This window comes from Prenolepis imparis, unplaced genomic scaffold (genome assembly GCF_030444845.1).
Source record: "Prenolepis imparis isolate NDT839.2.m4 unplaced genomic scaffold, iyPreImpa1.0 SCAF_4, whole genome shotgun sequence".
NCBI lineage: Eukaryota > Metazoa > Arthropoda > Insecta > Hymenoptera > Formicidae > Prenolepis > Prenolepis imparis.
Genome location: NW_028141162.1, coordinates 13,831,837 through 13,852,599, shown reverse-complemented (window position 1 = coordinate 13,852,599; position 20,763 = coordinate 13,831,837). Strand labels below are relative to the sequence as shown.

General features: G+C 33.4%; 2 protein-coding genes across 3 annotated transcripts in view; one reads left to right on the top strand and one right to left on the bottom strand.

The window, feature by feature from the left end:
• The window catches only part of LOC145934928 (proprotein convertase subtilisin/kexin type 4-like), a 214,876-nt gene that overhangs the window by 3,485 nt on the left and 190,628 nt on the right, over positions 1-20,763 (bottom strand). For both annotated transcript variants that reach the window (XM_083035840.1, XM_083035839.1), the window contains exon 12: positions 15,797-16,084. In XM_083035840.1, the coding sequence (XP_082891966.1) occupies positions 15,797-16,084 (288 nt within the window). The remainder of the gene's footprint in view (positions 1-15,796; positions 16,085-20,763) is intronic.
• LOC145934932 (uncharacterized) overlaps positions 1-20,763 on the top strand; it is a 469,524-nt gene that overhangs the window by 408,629 nt on the left and 40,132 nt on the right. The window lies entirely within an intron of this gene.

Genomic DNA, 20,763 nt, shown 5'->3' with positions numbered 1-20,763 from the left:
ATTTATCAGTTTTATGTACACACACGCACACACACGCATACACATATGTACACATGTATTCATAATAATTTATATATTAATATAAATAAATAATTATATCCCCATTTTTTAATATTTACTTATATATTATATACAAAATCTTGTTTGTAATGAAATAATATTCATTTGTACAAACTAAAATATAAAAAAAAAAGGATAATGAAGTATTCATTAGAGGCGCGCGCGTCATAATATTTTATATTAATTCTAAAGATTTCTCTCTACTGTGTGGCATTCTTTATAATTTCATAATTTTTTCTGCACAATATGCATAATAAAGAATGAACTAAATAAAAAAGGAGAACACTATTTCCCAAATATTTTATCAGATTAGGCAACGTTATACATTAATAAATTGTTTGATATAAAAAGAATATAAAAGAATATAAATATAAAAGAATATTTTCCCTGCGGTATCACTCTTTCTTGGCACACGATATAATTATTTAAAAAAATAAAATAGTGACATACATATTTTCTTAACATGCGAAAAATATTTATAACATCAACAACTCAATCATGCTCTATTATTTTATATTTTTAAGACGAAAATGAACCACCACGTGTATGAAAACATCCTCATACGATTAATATTGTCGTATTTGAATAACTATCGATCAAGATGTAAGATTCATATTGATAAAATAAAATCGTTTATTTGGCATTTATTATTTGGCGACAATAATTGTATCAGCGCGATATTACAAGCATAATTTAACTATGAATAACTTGTAGCAGAATAATAAGTGTGAGGATCTTTTAATACGGAAAATGAAAATAAAGGAAAAAACGCAGAGACAAGAATAAAGAAAGCAGCAAAGAAAAAAAGGAACTATCTCTCGTCAAAGTACGTGAAACCTAAGGGAATGTGTATATTTCTCGAAAAGCCTGCGGCAAATTCCAAATTACAAGGGCGCTTCCCTTAATAATCTGGCGATAATTAATTGTTAGCGCTAAGTAAAGCTTCACTAATTAAATTCATCGTAATGTAAAATATGAAATATAGCGCAAAGTACAAAATTACTCAGATAATAATAATTCGTAAGCAGCAGTATTTATTATCAATAATATATAATACTATATTATCTTATATATATTATAATCTTATATATATAATAATAATATATAATAATTTATTATCAATAATATAATATATAAACTTTCTCAAAAGAAAATTAATCTAATTGTTAATGTTAACTTAGTGTTCTGTAATATTAATTCTTAAATTAAATTTTTTGTAAAGTAAAGAGTTATTTTATTTTTGATATCTAATTATTAATTTTAACTTGCTCAAGTCCTTTATCAGCGTTAACAATTCATCAATGATGCTTCGGATTAAATTTCTGACAAGAAATTTATCATGTGAAGAAAAATTCCAGAAGAGCATAAATTTTCTTTGGGATATTCTATGTGGAAATCACGGACAAGATGTACAATTAAAGAAACAAATTTCGATCGCTCAGATATCCAGTACTTTCGAGAGCAGTAAATAAATCGCAACAAATAGAGGATTAAAATAGAGGATGTAATATAGAATGAAGAAGAAGTAAGACTCACCGTGCTGGTGAAGCGATCAGGGATAGGGCTGTTTATTTTTGTTTTTGTGTGCAATTGTGGATGTGTGGATGTGTGGTTGTGGTGATGGTTGATGGTGGTTGATGGCTGGTCTGAGAAAGTCCGCGTCCGGCACTCTTGCCCCCACGGAGAGCCGAAGTACCTAGATACGTTTTCTGAACCTGCTATGGGATAAAGGGATGAAGCGATATACGCGTGACAAGTTCGAGACGATTTGTATCTCCCCGTTCATATTTCACAAATAACTCGATTTCCGTCTGACGTCCTTGGATCAAGGAAACTTTTCTTTTTTTTTTTTTTTTTTTTATTATGTTGTCCACGCAGGATATTTCAGGAAGTGCGATTATAAAGAACATCCCATTGACACATCGACATGTAATTTTGTCTTTTACAGAAGAGAAAAAAAATAAGGATAAAATTTGTTTCGAGTTAATAAGAAATTATACAATTAATTACAATTAATAGCAAGTTACTTAAATAGCTAAGTTTATTATATTAAATATGTTGATATTGAAAAAATACAATTCTATTTCCTTCTTAATAGTCCTGGTAGAGACGAAAGATTTACAAAAGAGATTGTATACTCATTTTTCGTATGAGACTTTAATGAAATTATGGATCGAAGTAGAATTGTTAGCTGCGCGTAAACAAGAATATTGAAATGGAGAGAGTAGGTCGGTGATATTCGACTTAATGCTTGAACGACCCGATCAAACTGATTCATGGCGTTGATGAGTTCTCGATAATACACTAGAAATCAGGACTGTCCGACTGGGAGATGTTTGCATTGGTTGATCATCAAATCCCTAACGGTTACTGCCGCGTGATGGATTAATTGTCACTGTCCCAGTAAGATCACGATAATGGATAATTGTGGCAGAATCACACTTTTATACAGTTTTAATGTAGTTTTTTAATCTCTATATTTGTTTCAACCAAGACAGAATAAATGGATAATTCTAATAAAGGAAGAAAAATTCTAAAAGAAGACAATGAAAAATACAACTGTAAGAATAAATTACGCTTTTTGAAAAATAATGCTTTGATAAAAACCATAATCTAAATAATCGTGATTATATATAATAAACGATATATATATTTAAATAAAAATAAAAGTACATTCATTCTATAAAACGCGAGTAAATATGTTTATCTTAATAATTTTTGTGTTATATCTTCCATCAGAATAGAATGGTTTGTTAGACTGAAAAAAGTGTCTTGGCGAGAAAATTAATTTCGGCGGATAAGCTGTGGATTACACAAAAGTCAGTAAATATGTACACACATGCACGTACGTACATACATCCTATTTGTATTATTTAGGATCTCGAAAAGGACAGCAAAGAATCGTAGAACTCTGTTAAATTTCCGTCACGTGGTGCAAATATACTTAAACGTGGGACGGTCGAGAGTGAATTAGAAGACGCTTTGAGATTGCTAGTAAGTGCAATACAAACACATTTGCAGAGTGCATCGCATGCATACGCTGTATGTACAAACACCAGCGATGTTTCGAATGAAACATCGTGACACAATATTTCAAAAGCAACCAAGAGAAACCATTTATCTCGAGAATGTTTAAATTAAGTAAATCAAATTTTGCAATGCATTAATTTGTATTTGACATTAATATTTAATTGTTTAAATATATTTTTCTGCGCGACTTTCTCAGTTCTATTTGTTATTCTTCTTGTTATTCAAGATATAACGTTTCATGCACAATTGTTAATCATGTGATATTATTAATAATTTCCAAGATATATCTGTACACCGATCTAAATTAAAAAATTCATGATCTAATATTACTTAGAAACTCATACGTACTAAAATGACATAAACTGAGATCGTATAGTAATTTTCGGAGTTTACTGGTTAGAGGTTATTGAATTATTCATAAGAAGCGCGAAAACGATAGTACTTTCGTATTCAGCAAAGTTAAATTAAACTTTATACTGGTGTTCGCTCTTATTTAACATTTTAAATATTTTTTTTCTTATTTAACATGACGTTTCTCGTTTATTTATTTCTTCAAGTTCTCTTTTTTCCTTTTTTGTTTTGACCTTTTCCTTCTTGCGAAAAAACATGCCAATTACGGGCTACATTGTATTATAATTGCATGCACTTCGAAAGATATGAATAAAGTTAATGCACATTTAGAAGAGTTCATTTATCATGCATTGTTATTTTTAAGAGATCAAATATTTGATCTCTCCCTTGAATATTCAGTAATCAATTAGCGCTTGGTTAGGTAGGCTTAATGAGAAATAAATGTCTTTATAAATAATCAGCATCTTTCAATACAAATACCTACACACCACTTTAATCAAAATATTTATTAAATTTTTAATCTCGCGGTATCTTTAAAGGAAATTCGTCAAAGAGATATTAATATCCTACATCGCACCAAAACACGAATTAAAATCGATAATTTAGGTACATATAACGTGACTGATTACAGACCTCGCTTAAATTTCCATTTTACGCGTAAATAAAGAAAATTATGTATTAAATAAAATAATCGAAGAATAATATAATCCAATTATGTTTTCTTCGCATCGTGTTATATTATATTCGCAACATTAAAATCACGTAAATATTTAATTTTTCACAAATATAGTTCCAAAAATATGAGAGTTATGGGTCCTATTAGGTGACAGTTATTAAAATTGTACTAAGCCGTGCAGTTGAATTTTAACTTGTTATATCATTTTATTTAAGAAGCAAAGCATGTTTTAGTTGGGACATACCTGCATCCTCGAATAATGGAGATTAGAGCGTCATAACCATGTTAGAGCGTTAATTGGATTATGAATCGCAGATTAATTAGTAGATTGATGGCGGACGGGCAGGATCAGAGTATGACATCGTATTTAAAATTAAAAGAATAAGCGAATAAAGGAGTTACGTCACATTCGTACATAAATTTATAAAATAAATGATCACTTGTCATTACACGCCGTGAGTAAATAGCACGGCAGTGTTTAGCAGACTTATCGGCATGATCGTCAATAATTGTGAATTTAAATTCAAAGCCATTATTATAATTAATTTTGACTGTTGAATTCAAGTTTCTAATCCACTAATGCAATTAATTTTCCGATTCATCCGCTTCTGTTATATTAAATCGTCGGAACGCAGATTAATAACGTCCACAAGATAATTATTCAGGAGCTTCTCCTCTTTTAATTCGTTCATGATATACAAATTTTAATTGTCGCATATAATGACTCGTAGTAGTTTTGCCATTGCTTATACAATATATTATGTATATGTGTACATAAATGTATGTAGCAGAGGCACTCGCGCCCCACACGGATCGCGCCTCCTCCCGCAAGTCCTTTCCTCGCAAGTTATGATGGTTTCTTCGACGCGAAGTCTGGGATTACATTTTTTTTTTAACGTTTTAAATCATGATAGCAAAGGAAAGAGTGAAGCCGAAGAAGGAAAGGGACGAGCGCGCGAGCGCGTGAACGTGGCGCGAGATGCGCAATCGCAACTCGCACTTTTATTTTTTCCTCTCCTCTCGGGAACTCTATAACTTAAGATATGTCACCCCTCCAAGCAAGATACATTTTACAATACATACAAACATTTACAATAGATACATTAACAATATGGCAATTACGACGAGACAGCGCCAGACGTCGTATACTTGAGTGAAGAAATTTCTGATTGAATAGATGTGGGATTTGCGAGTGATAATGTAAATAATTATAATTCGAATTATAATAGTTCGGATGTGTATATACACTTGTAAAATAATTATGCATATTGTATATTGTGCATTGCATATCGCATGTTGACTTTTCACATACGAATAATACAAGTACAAGTATGAGTATTAAAAAAAAAATGCTAGCCTACGAAATTATATTTGGATAAGCCATAAATGTAATTTTTTTAGAGAAAGCGTTTTGTTTTCACTACTTGTACAATTTTTATTTTTAAGTATATCACATTTAGAAAATAATCTAATTTGCCTTAAGTACGAATTCATCGTGAAAACTAATATTTATAGGAAGAAACGCAGCTGAAAAGAGCTTTGACGTTTCGAATTAAGATTAATGAAAGAAAGAATCTTCTTCTTAAAACAAAAATAATTTTTTAAAATAAAATAATGATTAAAAAAGTGAATAAAATTGTCACTGGGATTTATGAAACGTGATCGTCTTTTCGGAAATTAGAAATTCGATCAACGTAATATGTGATGTAAAATGTAATTAAAAAATATAAAATATGAAACTAATTGCACAAAATTCACCGAAGGTTTCCTAAATTCTTTTAGTCGTGAAAATTTAATTTGGACATTTCCTTAGTCGACGTTTGCACAATAGTTCTGTGAGAGACGCACGTTGTGTTATGTGATGTGAATTATTGTCGCGATTGTACCACGTGAAATCGATGGTGCACAGCATCGAATGTTAAACGTCGACTCGCCCGTAATTGCTCATTTGAACGATTTGACCGAATTTAATTTGGAAAAATCGAATTTCTCGTAATAGGAGTTTCAGGCTTGCGCGATCACATTTCTGCGCCAACTAAATTAAATTAAGTACAAAATTCATGGAACGTCGACACAAAGAGAAAGCGCAGAGATATATAGTGATACACAGAAATAATTCTAGTCTCTTCTTTTAAATAAATATTAAATCACAATTTATTACATCTTTTGTGTGATCAAAATATATAAATAATAGAAAACAAAAGAATCTTTTTGCTAATTTGTTTGGTACGACCCATTAAAAATTAAAATAAATGCTACAACGAATGTGCAATGATAGTGTCATCATCACTCGCGTAATAAAACTCTAAAATAAATTTGTAGCGAAAATTCAACACTCTCGTTACCGGAAGTCCGGTGCTGTTTCGACGCGACGTCGCGGGTATTGTACATTTTGGAAGATACGTCACACCTGAACGAATCGAAATACATCCAAAATTCCTTGTACTACTTGTAGTATCGTTTATATCAATTTTTTTTGTCTTCTGAAAACCGACACCCTTTCACATTGGTTAATATAATTGACTCTTATTCTTAAAACTGAAATTCGCTATACATATATTAGATAAATCGGTCTGTACTTTCGTTTTTCGTAATTTCATTTTTTCTCTCGTATTCTCGTTTTCTCTTTTTCTCATTCTCTTTCACACACATACACACACACTATTCTTTCTCTCTCTCTCATTCTCATCTTGCACTCTAAATCCTTTTATATTTCTTTCTTACTCTCTTAAAGGATGTCATTCATAGAGAATATAATAAAATTATATATCTCTTTCTTTCTTTCTCTCTCTCTCTCACTCTCTCTCACTCTCTCTCTTTCTAGTTTTCTCTTGTAATCTAGAACAGTTCGCCGATTCTCGATACAACTTTCATTTTTACTTCCTAAATAATAGCGAAACGATTTTGCGCGGCAAAGAAGGTTCATCGTAAAAAGTCACCGGTCCTTTTAATCAATTCGCTTGGAAAGTTCTCTTTTTTTTTATTATCTTATTCCCAGTGTGGAAGAAACTTCATTACGCCATCTGAGTTTCTTTGACAGATGTCACTTCGTGAAATCGCGGATTAATGGAAAAATCGCGGTTAATGCATTCTGAAGTTGCGGTGCAAGTTCCGCGAGATAATAATAAGAATCATTCAGGGTTCCGTGATTCTTTTCGCTCGCGAAGAATCGCGAAGTTCTCGCGACGAGATCCTCGAAGAGTCAATACATTAAAAGATCCATATTCTTACCTCTCTCTACTGCTGCATTTGACGCTAAATGTAATTTTAAGTAATAAATATAGAGTTCCGATAGCAAAGTATTATTTTAATTAATACTAAGATCGCTCGTCCATCTCAACATGAAATGAAACTCTCATTTAGCGTTAAATACGCGATAAGAATATGGAGCTAAAGAGAATTGACAAATTTTAAAACACCATGACTGGTTTTTCGAGTGATTTTTCACTGGTTTTCATGACTGGTTTTTTTGTTAGACAATTTTTTTGTATCAGCAAAATTGTAATCTTCAGTTTTTAACTTATGCGAATTTGCTTTATTTTCTTTTCTCTCATGTCCATTTCTGTTGAAATTTTATTTATATTTTTATAGCTGTCATTTCTTGATTGATAATATATGAACGTTCTCATATTCTTTGTATGAGAAAGGCAAGAAAGCGACGATGAAAAATGTCGCGAGTTAAGAATTAATATTTAATCTAGACGAATTATGCAAATTATGCGAATGATGTAACTCATTTCATTTTAAGTACCAAATGGCAGATAATTAGATGCATATATAGCGCAAAAAATGCATCTACAATATATGGAAGCATATTCGCTTTTAATTATAGATATTCGCAAAAATTTCACTTAATCTATCAGAATGCATAAGTACAATTTAACTGATGATTACTGAAACTTTTTTACTAACTTTTAGATATCGACGAATGCTGTGCCTTGCGCCGCAATATAATTTTACTAATACTACTTGAAAGGAGCCTAGGTCTGCTCTTTGATAAAATCAACTTAAAATACCTCGAATTTTGCTGGCTAATTGTCAGCTAAAAAAATTATCACTTATTTTTTCTTGCATATTAAAACAAAGATTATCCATCTAAGTACATTTATAAGTCACAATACGTATAAATATATTGACTAATTAATTTGCACCTTAAATTCACTAATTAAAAAGATTATTGAATTCGAGATACCTCAATAATGATATTCTTTTAATCAACTTTTTTACTTATTATCGATTATTTATTAGAACTACAGGTTGGTCCATAGAAAAACGTGTTCAGATTTTAAATTAAAATAATTCTATAATTCTATATATTAATATATTAAAATAATTTTATATACTTTATATATTGTGAAAACTATTTTATTATCTTTTCTCTCTAGTGCAGAATTATATATACATATTGTTACATCATTTTATGTATTTAAATATATTTTAAAAATATAATTTGTTCACTTGTATGTAAGTCAATGCTTAGTAATTAAAAAAAAAAAAACATTTGTGTTACTTATTCAAAAATCAAAAATAATTTTCTCATAGACCATCCTGTATATAACGTTTTGTAAATTAAATATCGAAATATGATAATTATGAGAAACAAAAGCGTACACTAATTTTTAGAACAGCACCCATTGCGATTGGATTGAAATGATATGTGCGCGAACAATTTGACATTTTATTCGAGGATGATGATAACTACGGTATCAGCAACTAATATGCAGCATCTGCTTATAATGATATGAAATGTAATAATAGAATCACAACGTGTAACAAACTAATACGGCTGCTATACATATGTTATCGATATGAACGAAACATATAAACACGTTATCGATACTTTTATCAAACTTCTTTCGATAACATATTCAATGTCTGTTTATATTTAAACTGAATGTTTATATATTCTCTAAAAATATACAATATATACCAAACGATCGTGGCTAATGAAAGAATTAAGAGCGGATTCTTATGATTATGGAGGAACCATTATTGAAACAAAAACCACAGAGATATCAAGATTGAAAATAATGCAAGTAATTAAAGAAAGATAATGCATAATAATAGGTAAGAAATTAATAGAGAGGTAAAAAGAGAAAGAGAGGAAGAGAGACAAAAAGATAGAAGGAAAGAGAGAGAGAGAGAGAAAGAGAAGGAGGAGGGAGAAGAGTGTGTGTATTTATTATATATCATAATTGATTCATATTTTTATAATGTTACTCACAAAATTAAAGATAGGAATGAAAATAGTATAAAGAAAAAAATAGCAGAAGCAGATGTGAATAAACATATAGGGTGATGTGCATTGATGTACCGAATATTCGGAAATCGAATCACAATCTCACGCACGTATACATGCGATTTAAAATACGAAAATCCTCTGTTGGCCTCAATCGAGAAATTTATTTGTTTATCGATTTTCTTTGATATTAAAAATATAAAAGAATAGATTTCAAAATATTAAGATCTGTAAAAAAGATAAACACATTTATTTATCCTGAAAACAAATTATATGACACATTATAAGAATCCTAATTTCTTGCTTTGAAAATTAAACATTTTCACCTAATATTCAAATTTAATATATCTTGAATATATATGTATATGTTTGTGTGTGTTTCATGTAATTAAAATTTTAATAATTAAAAATTTAACTCAGTATTTCATGTAAAACTCAGCATTTCATGTAAAAATTCAATTTGACGGATTAAAACTCAATGTAAAAATTTAATTGACGAATTCTTAGTTATCGTTCAAAGCTGCGAAAATTAAATTCTGACAAATTATGAAGATTATTTTTAATAAAGTTAGCTAATGTTATGAATTTGTCAAACTATATCTTGCAGTCAATACACGAACATAAAATATTACCGTGTAAATATTTCTCCTGTCAAAATATTTTATTCGGTCATTAAAATTATTTTCTCACGAATGGGACGTTTCGCAAAATGCTGACCGAGCTGCTCTTTTGATCAAAGATGAAATTTAAGAAATCTTTGTCTGCGAATCAACTCGCCTTTGAGTTTTCATCCACCTTTCACATTTCAAACGACTTGAGAGAAATGCTCTCTCGATGTTTCTCGCGATACGACGTTTTTCCTCCACCTTACTTTGCGAGAAACGAATCTTTGATTAAAGAGAACCTTTGCGAATGCTAGAGATCTAATTGGTGAAACTAGTTTCTCACAACATCGACCGCTTAAAGAAAAAAAACACGAAACAATATTTTTGAACATGAAAAGAAACATATATCAATTTGATAAAATTAAAATAATAAAATGTAAAGTTAAAAATTGCACTTTAATTATAGAAATTTGTTCACTTACGAGAAGTGGAGATAATCATTAGAGAAATTTGTCTAATTTAAACGTAATCTTTCATTCTTCGAAGTATCAGAATTTGGATGTCAAATAAAAAGTATAAAACAGTATACTACAGAAAGAGCGCGGCATCGAGGAATAAAATATGTATATATCCGATTCTCTGTGCAAATTTTGGATCTTCGCTGTACCCGCGGGCATGCAAAGAATCGAAAGAGCTCGCATAAAGTATAAAAGGGGACTCCTGAAAATCGTATCGGCGGTAAACACGATTTTCCGTTCTCCCACTATAAAATTTGGATTCTCTTCCTTATATTGATCGCTCTCGCAGAGGGATCTTACTTATCCGTGTAAAAAATGTATACCATACAATCTCTATGAAAAAAAACTGGCTATAGTCGCAACTATTTTTCTCTCTCAATATCGACAGAAAGAGAACTGTGGAAAATATTAAATATCTTTTCTATATATTTTCATTCACTGAGAAATATTGCACTAGAATCGCACTTGACACGTTCCATTTTTTAAGGATTTAGCTGCCATCCTAATGTAACCTGAAAGTTGATCTGATCTGACATTCCTTACTTTGGAATTGCAACATTTTTTTGGCAGTGATTAGTTTTCGTCTTACTTTTCCACAATGGACAATAAAATTCGATCAAAAATTGTTAACACGTAAAGACTTGGAGCGTTAAAGATAGGTTGAGTACTTTAACGTGATATTGATACATGTATGTGTTTTTTAAACACATTTTAATAATGCATTAATTTTAATTATAAAATGTGAAAATTAAAAAGCGTGAAAAGTCGCGATAATTATCTCTGAAACAAAGTATTATAAAACAAAGAAAAATAGCATTCCCTTTTTTTTAAGCTCGAAATAACAATGTCTTTTGATTTATACAGGTAAAAGTTGAAGAATAATTATATATTGTTAATTCTCTTAGTCATATACCTATAAATAAAATAAAGTTAATAAAATTCTAGTGTGTTACCTTCTATTTAGTTATACAAATATCAGATAAATCTGTGTAACGAACACTAATTTCAAAATTGAGTGTACACGATGCAAAAGCATTTGACCGACTTTTACATCTCTCGACCGAGATAATATTATCACCTGGAATTAATACATTTGAGAGTATTTTTTCCTTTTTTTTTTGTTCGCGATTTCATTCGAAAGCCATCCATTAGAGTACCAGCGCATCTCGAAAAATCACAAACGTTTCATTTGCAGAACGCCACTCCGAAAGAGACATTTAGTATTGCGACTGTAACGTCAATTTAATTTCGCAACCATTCGATATTCCCTTTTTCGAACGGTTGTTCGGCTTTCAGAATTTCGATGCACCACGAAAGTTTCGTATGAAACGACATCGATCGAATTGTCATATGATTTTTTGCGAAATGTTTGTCAAATTGATCATACACGTACTTTGAAAAATATGGAAAAATTTATCGAACGATTTAATCCAATTGATATATTTTACTGCGATTTCTCGATAAGGGATAGCAATGTAAGGGCAGAAATCATATATAACTATCTCATTGATCAACATTTCTCTTGAAACTTTACGTCGATTAGAGTCAGCGTGTGTTTCAATCGCGTTTATGTTTTTTTTATCAAAGTCGTCTGATATCCAAGTGGAAGCAAGTTTGTATTGATTGTGATTCGATTCCCCTGTCATGCGCAGATTTTGCAGTTAACTTCTGATTTGTGGCCCGCAACTTTCGACGGAACATGATTGGATTCTGCGCCAGGATATAAATCGTAAATACTAGAAACGTATCGTCGCAGTAGCAGCGCATTCTCGCATTCTGGCGAAAATTTCTTTCCGACTCGATAACTCATTGACGATCGTTTCACGGTAAAGAAAAATCGCTCCGTCAATTCGCCGCGAAGCTTCAGCTTTCTCATCGAGCTTCCCGTTTATCCCCGCAATCGAAATTTCTACAAAAGCGCGCACGATCAGCTTTAAGCTTGCAATAGAACGTATCCGTGCCGGTGTCTATCAGCGTTCCTCTGAGCAAAACGATGGTATCTAAAAAGTGTTCAGAAAATATCGGGTCGTTTAACGTCGCGACATTCTTATCTCGCCGTCGAGTCTTAGCTAAGCACTATGGGCGTATCGATTAATTACTTACAAACGCTTGCGGATCGATTCACGCGCGGTTTTTCATTATTTATAGTTAACAACGTTTTGAGCAAGTTTTGTGTCGCAAAATTTGATATAACTGTAATCTCCGAGGCCGAATGTGAATTACAAATGAGCAACACTGTGCCGACACAACTTTTTCCAAAAAAGAAGCATTTAAAGTTATTTTTTCATATTATATTATAATATATGTATGTATAAAATTTTACATGTTTTATCAGAGAGAAAAAGAGAGAGAGAGAGAGAGAGAGAGAGAGAGAGAGAGAGAGAGAGAGAGAGAGAGAGAGAGAGAGAGAGAGAGAGAGAGAGAGAGAGAGAGAGAGAGAGAGAGAGAGAGAGAGAGAGAGAGAGAGAGAGAGAGAGAGAGAGAGAGAGAGAGAGAGAGAGAGAGAGAGAGAGAGTAATAAACTAGAATATTTATATTGATTGATTTTCATTGTTTACTGTCGGCAAAATTATGTTCGCAAAATTTCGCACATTTTTATCGTAATTTATATTTTATATTAAGACTAATAAAAAGAATTGCATATATTGTCTCTGGGCATGAATATTATTTCGTTGATAAGAAGGAATTCTCCGTATTATTCTCCAATATAAAAATTTCTAGAAACACGGGCATTTTAATAAAGCTCGGGATTTAACGTGTGCTCAAAATCCACATCCGGCCTTATGTACCCCGTTCCCAACTGTTTACTTAGGCAGCTGGAGAACCTCCCTGTAGCTCCTAGTTTCGGCAGTGCTGATAGCTTACCGAATACTCCCTTAGAGGGACATAGAGTGCTTATGAAGCGTGGAGGAAGGTTCAGAACAGAATGCAAGAGAAAGCTAATAGTCAGATGTTAAGGATGTTGGGAAAGAGACATAGACTGACAGACGAGGAGATGAAGAAAAACAGATTAAAATAAACAGAGAAAAAGAGAGAAAGAGGAAGATTGCGTATTATCATGCATACGAACGTGCAAAAGAGAGAGAAATAAAGATAGAGATAATAAAAATAAAGAAAAAAAGAAGTAGAAGAAGGCGAAAGAAAAACTGTCTCCCTCCGCCTGCCTGGAACACGTTAGAGCCATTTCGTCGATCAAAATCGACGATATGACCGAAGTAAATTGCAATTCTATATCGGGTGTACTATAAGTTACGCGAGGCGATTTTTTTCAGGAGAGAGAGAACGCGAGGCCGGACACGCCAGGTCTCACTAATGGCAGTTGAGCGATGATTTCCTGTCACATTTTTGTCTCATACAAAAGTTTCACGTGGAGAGCCACATATATGCGAAACGGAAACGTGGTCGGCTTTGACCGAAACGCTGAGCAGAATTGGGCATAAAATATATCGTATTACATTATATATATATATTTTTTTTTTTTAATTGCATGAAGATTTTTCCTCGATATTCTTTAATTTAAAAAATTTAAGAAAACCTGAATTCTCGTCCTTTGTAGGAAAGCTTCATCGATGCAGCTGCGCGTTATAAGACTAGATGAGAAATAGTGTCAGTGGAAAAGACAGAAGTAATCTCTTATTTATTGTGCATCTCTTTAATATAAAAAATGATAATATTCCGTTTCTCTAAACATGTCGAATAGAACCACGAATACGGTTGATAGAGTCAGATATGATGCTCTTGCGCGACTATTGTCGGATTATTATCGTGTAAATATCAAGTAGTTTCGCAATGTATTTGTCAAGACATTTGGTCGTTTACCCATTTCTGCTCCGTTCAACATGGAGGAAGGGGATGCCACGGAAGCGCCATTACTCTCAAAACTTTTCGGAAGATCGCACATAACTCCGCGATATAATAAATACGTTTTGCATATATTTACAAGCACGTCCGTGGAGTTACGGCTACAACTGCTGCGACTGTATGGAGAAAAGTTTGGAAAAATGATGGTCTCTCGATTTTCTCACGTCAATTGCAATATTAAATATTTATTTATTTTTTAATCGTGTGCTTCTTAGAGAGTCTGCTGCAATTAATTTTTATTCCTTCCTTGTTTCGTTACCAAAGAAATATCGCGTCATTTTAGCAGAAAGTTCTTTCGCCACAAAAGATAGCGTATAAGAAACGACGTTAACAAGTCGAACAACATGCAAAAAATCACATTACCTCGCGTCCATCGAGCAAACTTGTAACGCTGAATTTCCCGCGAGATTTCATATCAACAATTTTACCTTGCATACAACTTCCCGTAGATTTCTCTTGTCCAATGCATAGTTTCTGTTGAAATTTCTCTAAGATGCAACGTATTATTACGTACTCTTTTCTTTTAAGTACGATAAAACATATACACACGATGAGAAAAAAAAATAAAATCCCTTTAATGGAGCCTAATTAAAGAATACTCCATGTGTCAGAAAATTCTTTCGACGGAAAATCGAGAGTTTATCATTGTACCTGGAAACAAAATCGCGCATTTTCTGTTTCATAGCGTTATTGAGAGTCCTCTCCTCCCCGTGACAAATTTCGATCAATCGAAGCCGCTACAATGACGCTCCTCTCGAACAGAGTGTTGTCACCGCGCAAGCGTCCGGGATGTATCGCGTCAACTATATGAGAGACTCAAACACTTCCTCGCATGACACAAACGAATTGGGAAAGCCAAACCTAGCGACGTGTTTTAGCGAAGAAATATCATGTTGTCGACGAGAGGAACGCTGCAATGGAGTGTCAACGGGATCATCGGCCTCAATGTCCATCATCTAACCATGCATATCCCTTGTTTTTTACGAAGGACAACAGAGGACGGACGACAATCCAATATTGACTCCCCCGGATCCCTCCTCAAGATAATAGCACCGGGAGAGGAGGAACGAGAGTTTTTCCCTTCGTTCCCCTTGTCTTTTACCTTCCCCTCGCACGTACACGTATCACAAGAACAGTTAAATCACGGATCACAAAGACGCATCAGGCACACGTCGTTGACCGGCTGCTTTCGCGGGTTTCCCGGTGAATCGACTCGAGTCACGGAATCGCGAGCTGTCGCAGGACCGACTTATCATGAACATGGCCCGTTATCATCATGAACATTCGCACGCTCCCGACAAACGATTTACCGCCGCGTCGTTGGTCCACGACGACGTCGTCGTCGTCGTCGAGACGACGCTCCGACTGTCCGTCGAGGCTGGCCAGCTGCTGATCAGCTCCCGCCAGTCGGGCACGCCGGTCAGGTAGGCTAGAAGGAGTAGTATGAGGCACCCACCTAGGCACCTGGTGCCTCCGTTCTCGAAGGCAGCGCAGCCGCTCGTCTGGTTCTCCGTCGTCGGCTTTTGCACCTCCGGATGGGAGACCCGGTTCACCTGCTGACTGCCTGTCCATGGATCTCCCTCAGTGTCCACGGCGTTGTGTCGGACGTTGTCCGAGGCTGCGTTGCTCTGGATCAGGTCCTGGTGAACCACCGGCGGCAACGGTTTGTCCTTGTCCAACTCGTCATCTATCTCCACCGACGTCTCCGTGCCGAAGAACGCCAGTTTCCACTCCTCCAGTGTGTCTGAAACAACACACCGCCGGCTACATTGGCGAGATTGAAGGTAAGGTAGTTATTAATGACTACTACTTCACGTTCAAGAGATTGTGCGGAATATTTCGCATAATGTGATTCAATCGCACATAGAGTTCAAATCAGAAACAGAAGGAAAAATGTGTATGTATATCTACTAGAAAAGAAAACTGAAGCGAATCTCATAATGTCTTGAAATTATTACTTCATCTCTGTGCATAACATTCTTCTTTCCGTATAATAATATAAAAACATTGTCTTGTCTGTAGTACTCTTTAAGCAATCATAGTGTTTAATGAAAAACAGATATACATATATACATAATACATATATGTAGCTAGATGGTAAATCGACGGTAAGCAGAGAGACGGTAGAATTGTAAAAAAAATGCAAGCTTTGAAGATACTGAACTGAAAGTTTTATCTTTGGCTGAGAATAATATTTATCGTGTAGCAATCATGAAATAATAACTACCTACTGTTATTTTTACGTTAAATACACACATGCAGACACGATTGCAATCAACCGTAATGGATTTTACATCATACGTACTGCGGTTCCAGAGAATGGAAATGCAAGCTTTACGCATTTAAATCTCGCAGCCATTTCCATGGAGGAAGAAAGGTTCTGAAGGATGGAATTTAAACGTATTATTTTCGTGCGATATAAAAAAATATTACAAAGATCACACGCGTGACTTTTCAAGCAACCGGGGACACGAGTTGACAGAACATTCATTCATAAATAATCACGGAACGTATATAATTATTATTCGATCCGGTAGATGATTTTCATTTCATCAGATCTCTCTTTATATATATAAAAATAATGTGCTTTTCTCGGAAACTATTTTACGACCTTGTCTATAAATATAACGTAAGGTTTTCACACTGGTGAAGGCTCTGTAAAATTAAAGGTTTCATAAGATAGACGAAATGCAAGCGAGACAGCGGAAGAGATGGCGAGGACGTCGACGACGCCGTCAAGAAATTAATAAAGCGTTACGATGCCGTGGGGAAAACTTTGTCTTAAGTTCACTCGCGGGAACAAAGAGAACGAAAGCGAGAGAAAGACGGGGAGAGAGAGAGAGAAAGAAGAAAAGTTGCAAGTCTCTTGATTAAATAAGAGTTAAAAATAACCGAGTAATCAGAGATGACTCTTCGTGCATATTTATTCAACGAAATGTATACGTCGAAATTAAAATGCAAAGAGCTTTGCAACGACAAGACGGTAAGAACTCGTGGATGATTATCGTTTTTATGTCGCGTAAGATACACCTGTACATTTCTACCGCGCATTACGGGCAAGACAGAACTAAATGGAAACTAATTCTGAATATTCCATTTTGTCGACTAGTCATTAACAGTTTGATATAAAATTATTCACTCATTTCGTTTGTAATACGCAACAATTTGCATATCAATCGAAAAATAAATTCTACGAATTTATTATAAAATAGGAAAATTGTATTTTCTCTTGATATTAAGAACTCGTTATTCTTATACGCGTCAAAATATTCCATTATTTATTATTTATTCATTATTCAATTATTATTTATTTTATTCAACGAATAAATAAAATATCAACCTTTCGAGAAGTAGCTTAACTTTTATAAACTGTATTAACATTATTATCTTATTTACTTACTAACAACTGGAGAAAAAAACTGAAGCGTACATATGGCTTCAAATAAAATCACTTCATGAGAGAAATTGAATTTTGCAAGTGGAGATTGGCGACGGTTGCGTATGAGGGAAAAAAAATTAAAGCGGCGGAGAAGCAAATTCAATTTTTCGTTACCTTGTGACGAGACTACTCTCGTGTGTGCTATTTTTTTGTCGTCAGTCGGAAACGTAAACTATGGGCTATAATAAAATTGTCGTTAAAGTTATTATACGGGGCGCAAGACGGTTGTAAAGTGTCAAACGTCGCGACGACTGGACGGAGGAAGGGGTTGTCGTTTTACGGGAAATATCGAGAAGAAAATAATTCACCGGCAATCTCGAGCTGAGGGAAACTGAGCTGAGGAGGAAGGGTGCAAGGGGAACGAAAATGTCAAAAGTCGGCTACCCGTAAGACAATAGAACGTATTGTGCTTGAAGGGTCGTTAGCGGACGCGTATCGAAGAGGGTCGAGCCTCGATAATAATCCCTTAAGAACGCAAATCATTTCATCGAGTTAAGCGAGCGAAAAAAATTTCCAATCACGGCGGAAATTATTTAGCAACGATGATGAACGGGAGAGAGATGCTCGAGCATCTCCGATGATGGGCTTCGTCGAATCGCGTCGGCTTTTCCATTTCGCGGCGCGCATTAGCGGTTTTCACTACCGTTCGTCGCGTTGCACTGAATTTTCAACGATTTGCGGTTACACGATCATCTAAAATTCGAGAATTTCCAAAAGGAGATAACGAGCGCGATGCGTAATGACGAGCGTCATTGTGTGTATTTTTGCTAAATTGCGCTGCGGAAAAGATAATTTTCAAATAAATTATTACTATTACCTGTACAGATAAATATTTCTCGAAATAAGTTATAATAATGTTAGGATAAAATGTGTGTGTGAATTGAGCTAATGTAATAAAAAATTTTTTTAAATAGTATAATATAATTTTTATTGAATATTTTATTTTTTGATGACACAAAAACTAGACATATGGCACGCGTCTACTAGATATAAAAAATATTAAGTTGTGCATCGAAAAATATCATAATTTTCTGCTTATATTCTATGAAAGATAAACATGTAAAATGCACAATATTTACCGAAAGATAATGACTACGAAGGTAATAGATATAAAACGGTATATATACGCACAATGCATTAGATTAGATAATCGATGCACACGGATATGCTCAGAGCTGCATACGATGAGTTTCGACTCATCGATAATCAAGTCACTGGAAGTTTTGATTGAGGGCTATAGCGCGCGTTACCGGCCTCGACAAGTTTTCCTATTATCGACCTATCGCTTTCGTAAGGGACTTCAATTATAGCAGGAAAAAACAACACGGAAAAAAAAACACAAGAGTTTAACATAAAAAATAAAACTATGCAAAATCTCTCTTCATATACTCTGCTCACAAGAGAAGAGGCTCTCTGAAAATTTAACGAACGTCAATTCTATAACAAATAACTTGCAATTAAAGAAAAAAATAATATATCGAACAATTACTCATTTTTATAGTAGCTACATGGAACATTTGCAATTTTCTTTTAACGCCTGAAAATTATTAAATACGATAAAACAAAATACATGTATATGCAGCTAATGAGATAAATTTTAATGACAAATATTTTTTTTTTATATTCGTGCATATATATCAAAATCATGCAAATGTGTATAGTGTACAGATTCGCTTCCATTTAAAATAAATTGAAAATAAAATGTGTCCAAATGCAATGTGCTTTTCAAAATCATAAAGCAGTACATCTTTAAAGGTTGCTGATCAAATCTTAGATAAATTATTTAATAATTTCCACAAGCTATAAGCACAAATAATATTATTTTAAATTATCTAATACATAACGAAAATTAAACAACAATAAAATTTTACTTACGATATTTTATCTATGATATCTCTAACGAGCTACAGGAAAATATTACAATGCGTACAAAATATTCCGCGTAAAGTTATTCACGGATATCATAAAAAATATTAGAGGCAAAATGGAATATTGCAAAAAACATCGAGAATTCTCTTATTTTCAGATAGAGAGGAATAAATTACATAACAAATAGAATTCTTGTCACACCTCATAAAACATGCAGAGGGATCACTCCACGCGGAATATTTTGTATTCAAGATAAAAAAACGTAGATATAAACGTGGATAACGCGAAACAAGGTTGTCGAAAGTGCGACATATTAATAGCTATAGGTAATATGCTCGTGTAACAAATGAAAATAACGGTGATCACACGGGAGGGTTGCAATCAGCGAAACAGAACACCAACAAAAGGCAGAATACGAAAACCAAATTTCAGCGGATCCGTTTAATCTTCGGCTTTTGCACGATACTGCATCTCTACTTTCTGTACTTCTCGTATGGTAGCGCAAGCGGACACGTGGAAGCGAATGCGAAACGATCGGAAGCTGTGAAACGATTCTCTTTGTTGTCCTACAAAATATCGCCCTTGGGTAACAATAGCGTATATAAATTGCCATCATTACTCACTGGGCGAGTTTGCGATTATCTGTGTACACGACGCTATATTTTTTTTCGCAAAAAATGTTTCATCAACTCTGCAAATTCTCGATGCGAATTATCACATTTCAATTTTGTGTAAGCATTGGTATCTAATTCAAATTTTACGTTGCTTTAACAAATATCTGCAAAATAATTATGTATATCATATAAAAAATGCCTTTAATTTTGCGTGCATTAAATTTTATTCAAAAATTTAATTTAATTAGGGATTAGGGAAGGATTAAAATTTATATTGATCCTACATATTTAAAACCAGGTATATTGAAAAAAATAGACGATATTTTTATCACATTGCAATTTTATGTAAGCATTGATGTTTAATTCTTTAAATTCAAAATTTATGTTACTTTAATAAAATCTACAAAATAATTACGTATATCATATAAAAAGTGCCTCTAATTAAATTTTATTAAAATATTTAATTTAATTTAAATTTATATTGACTCTATTTAAAACCGG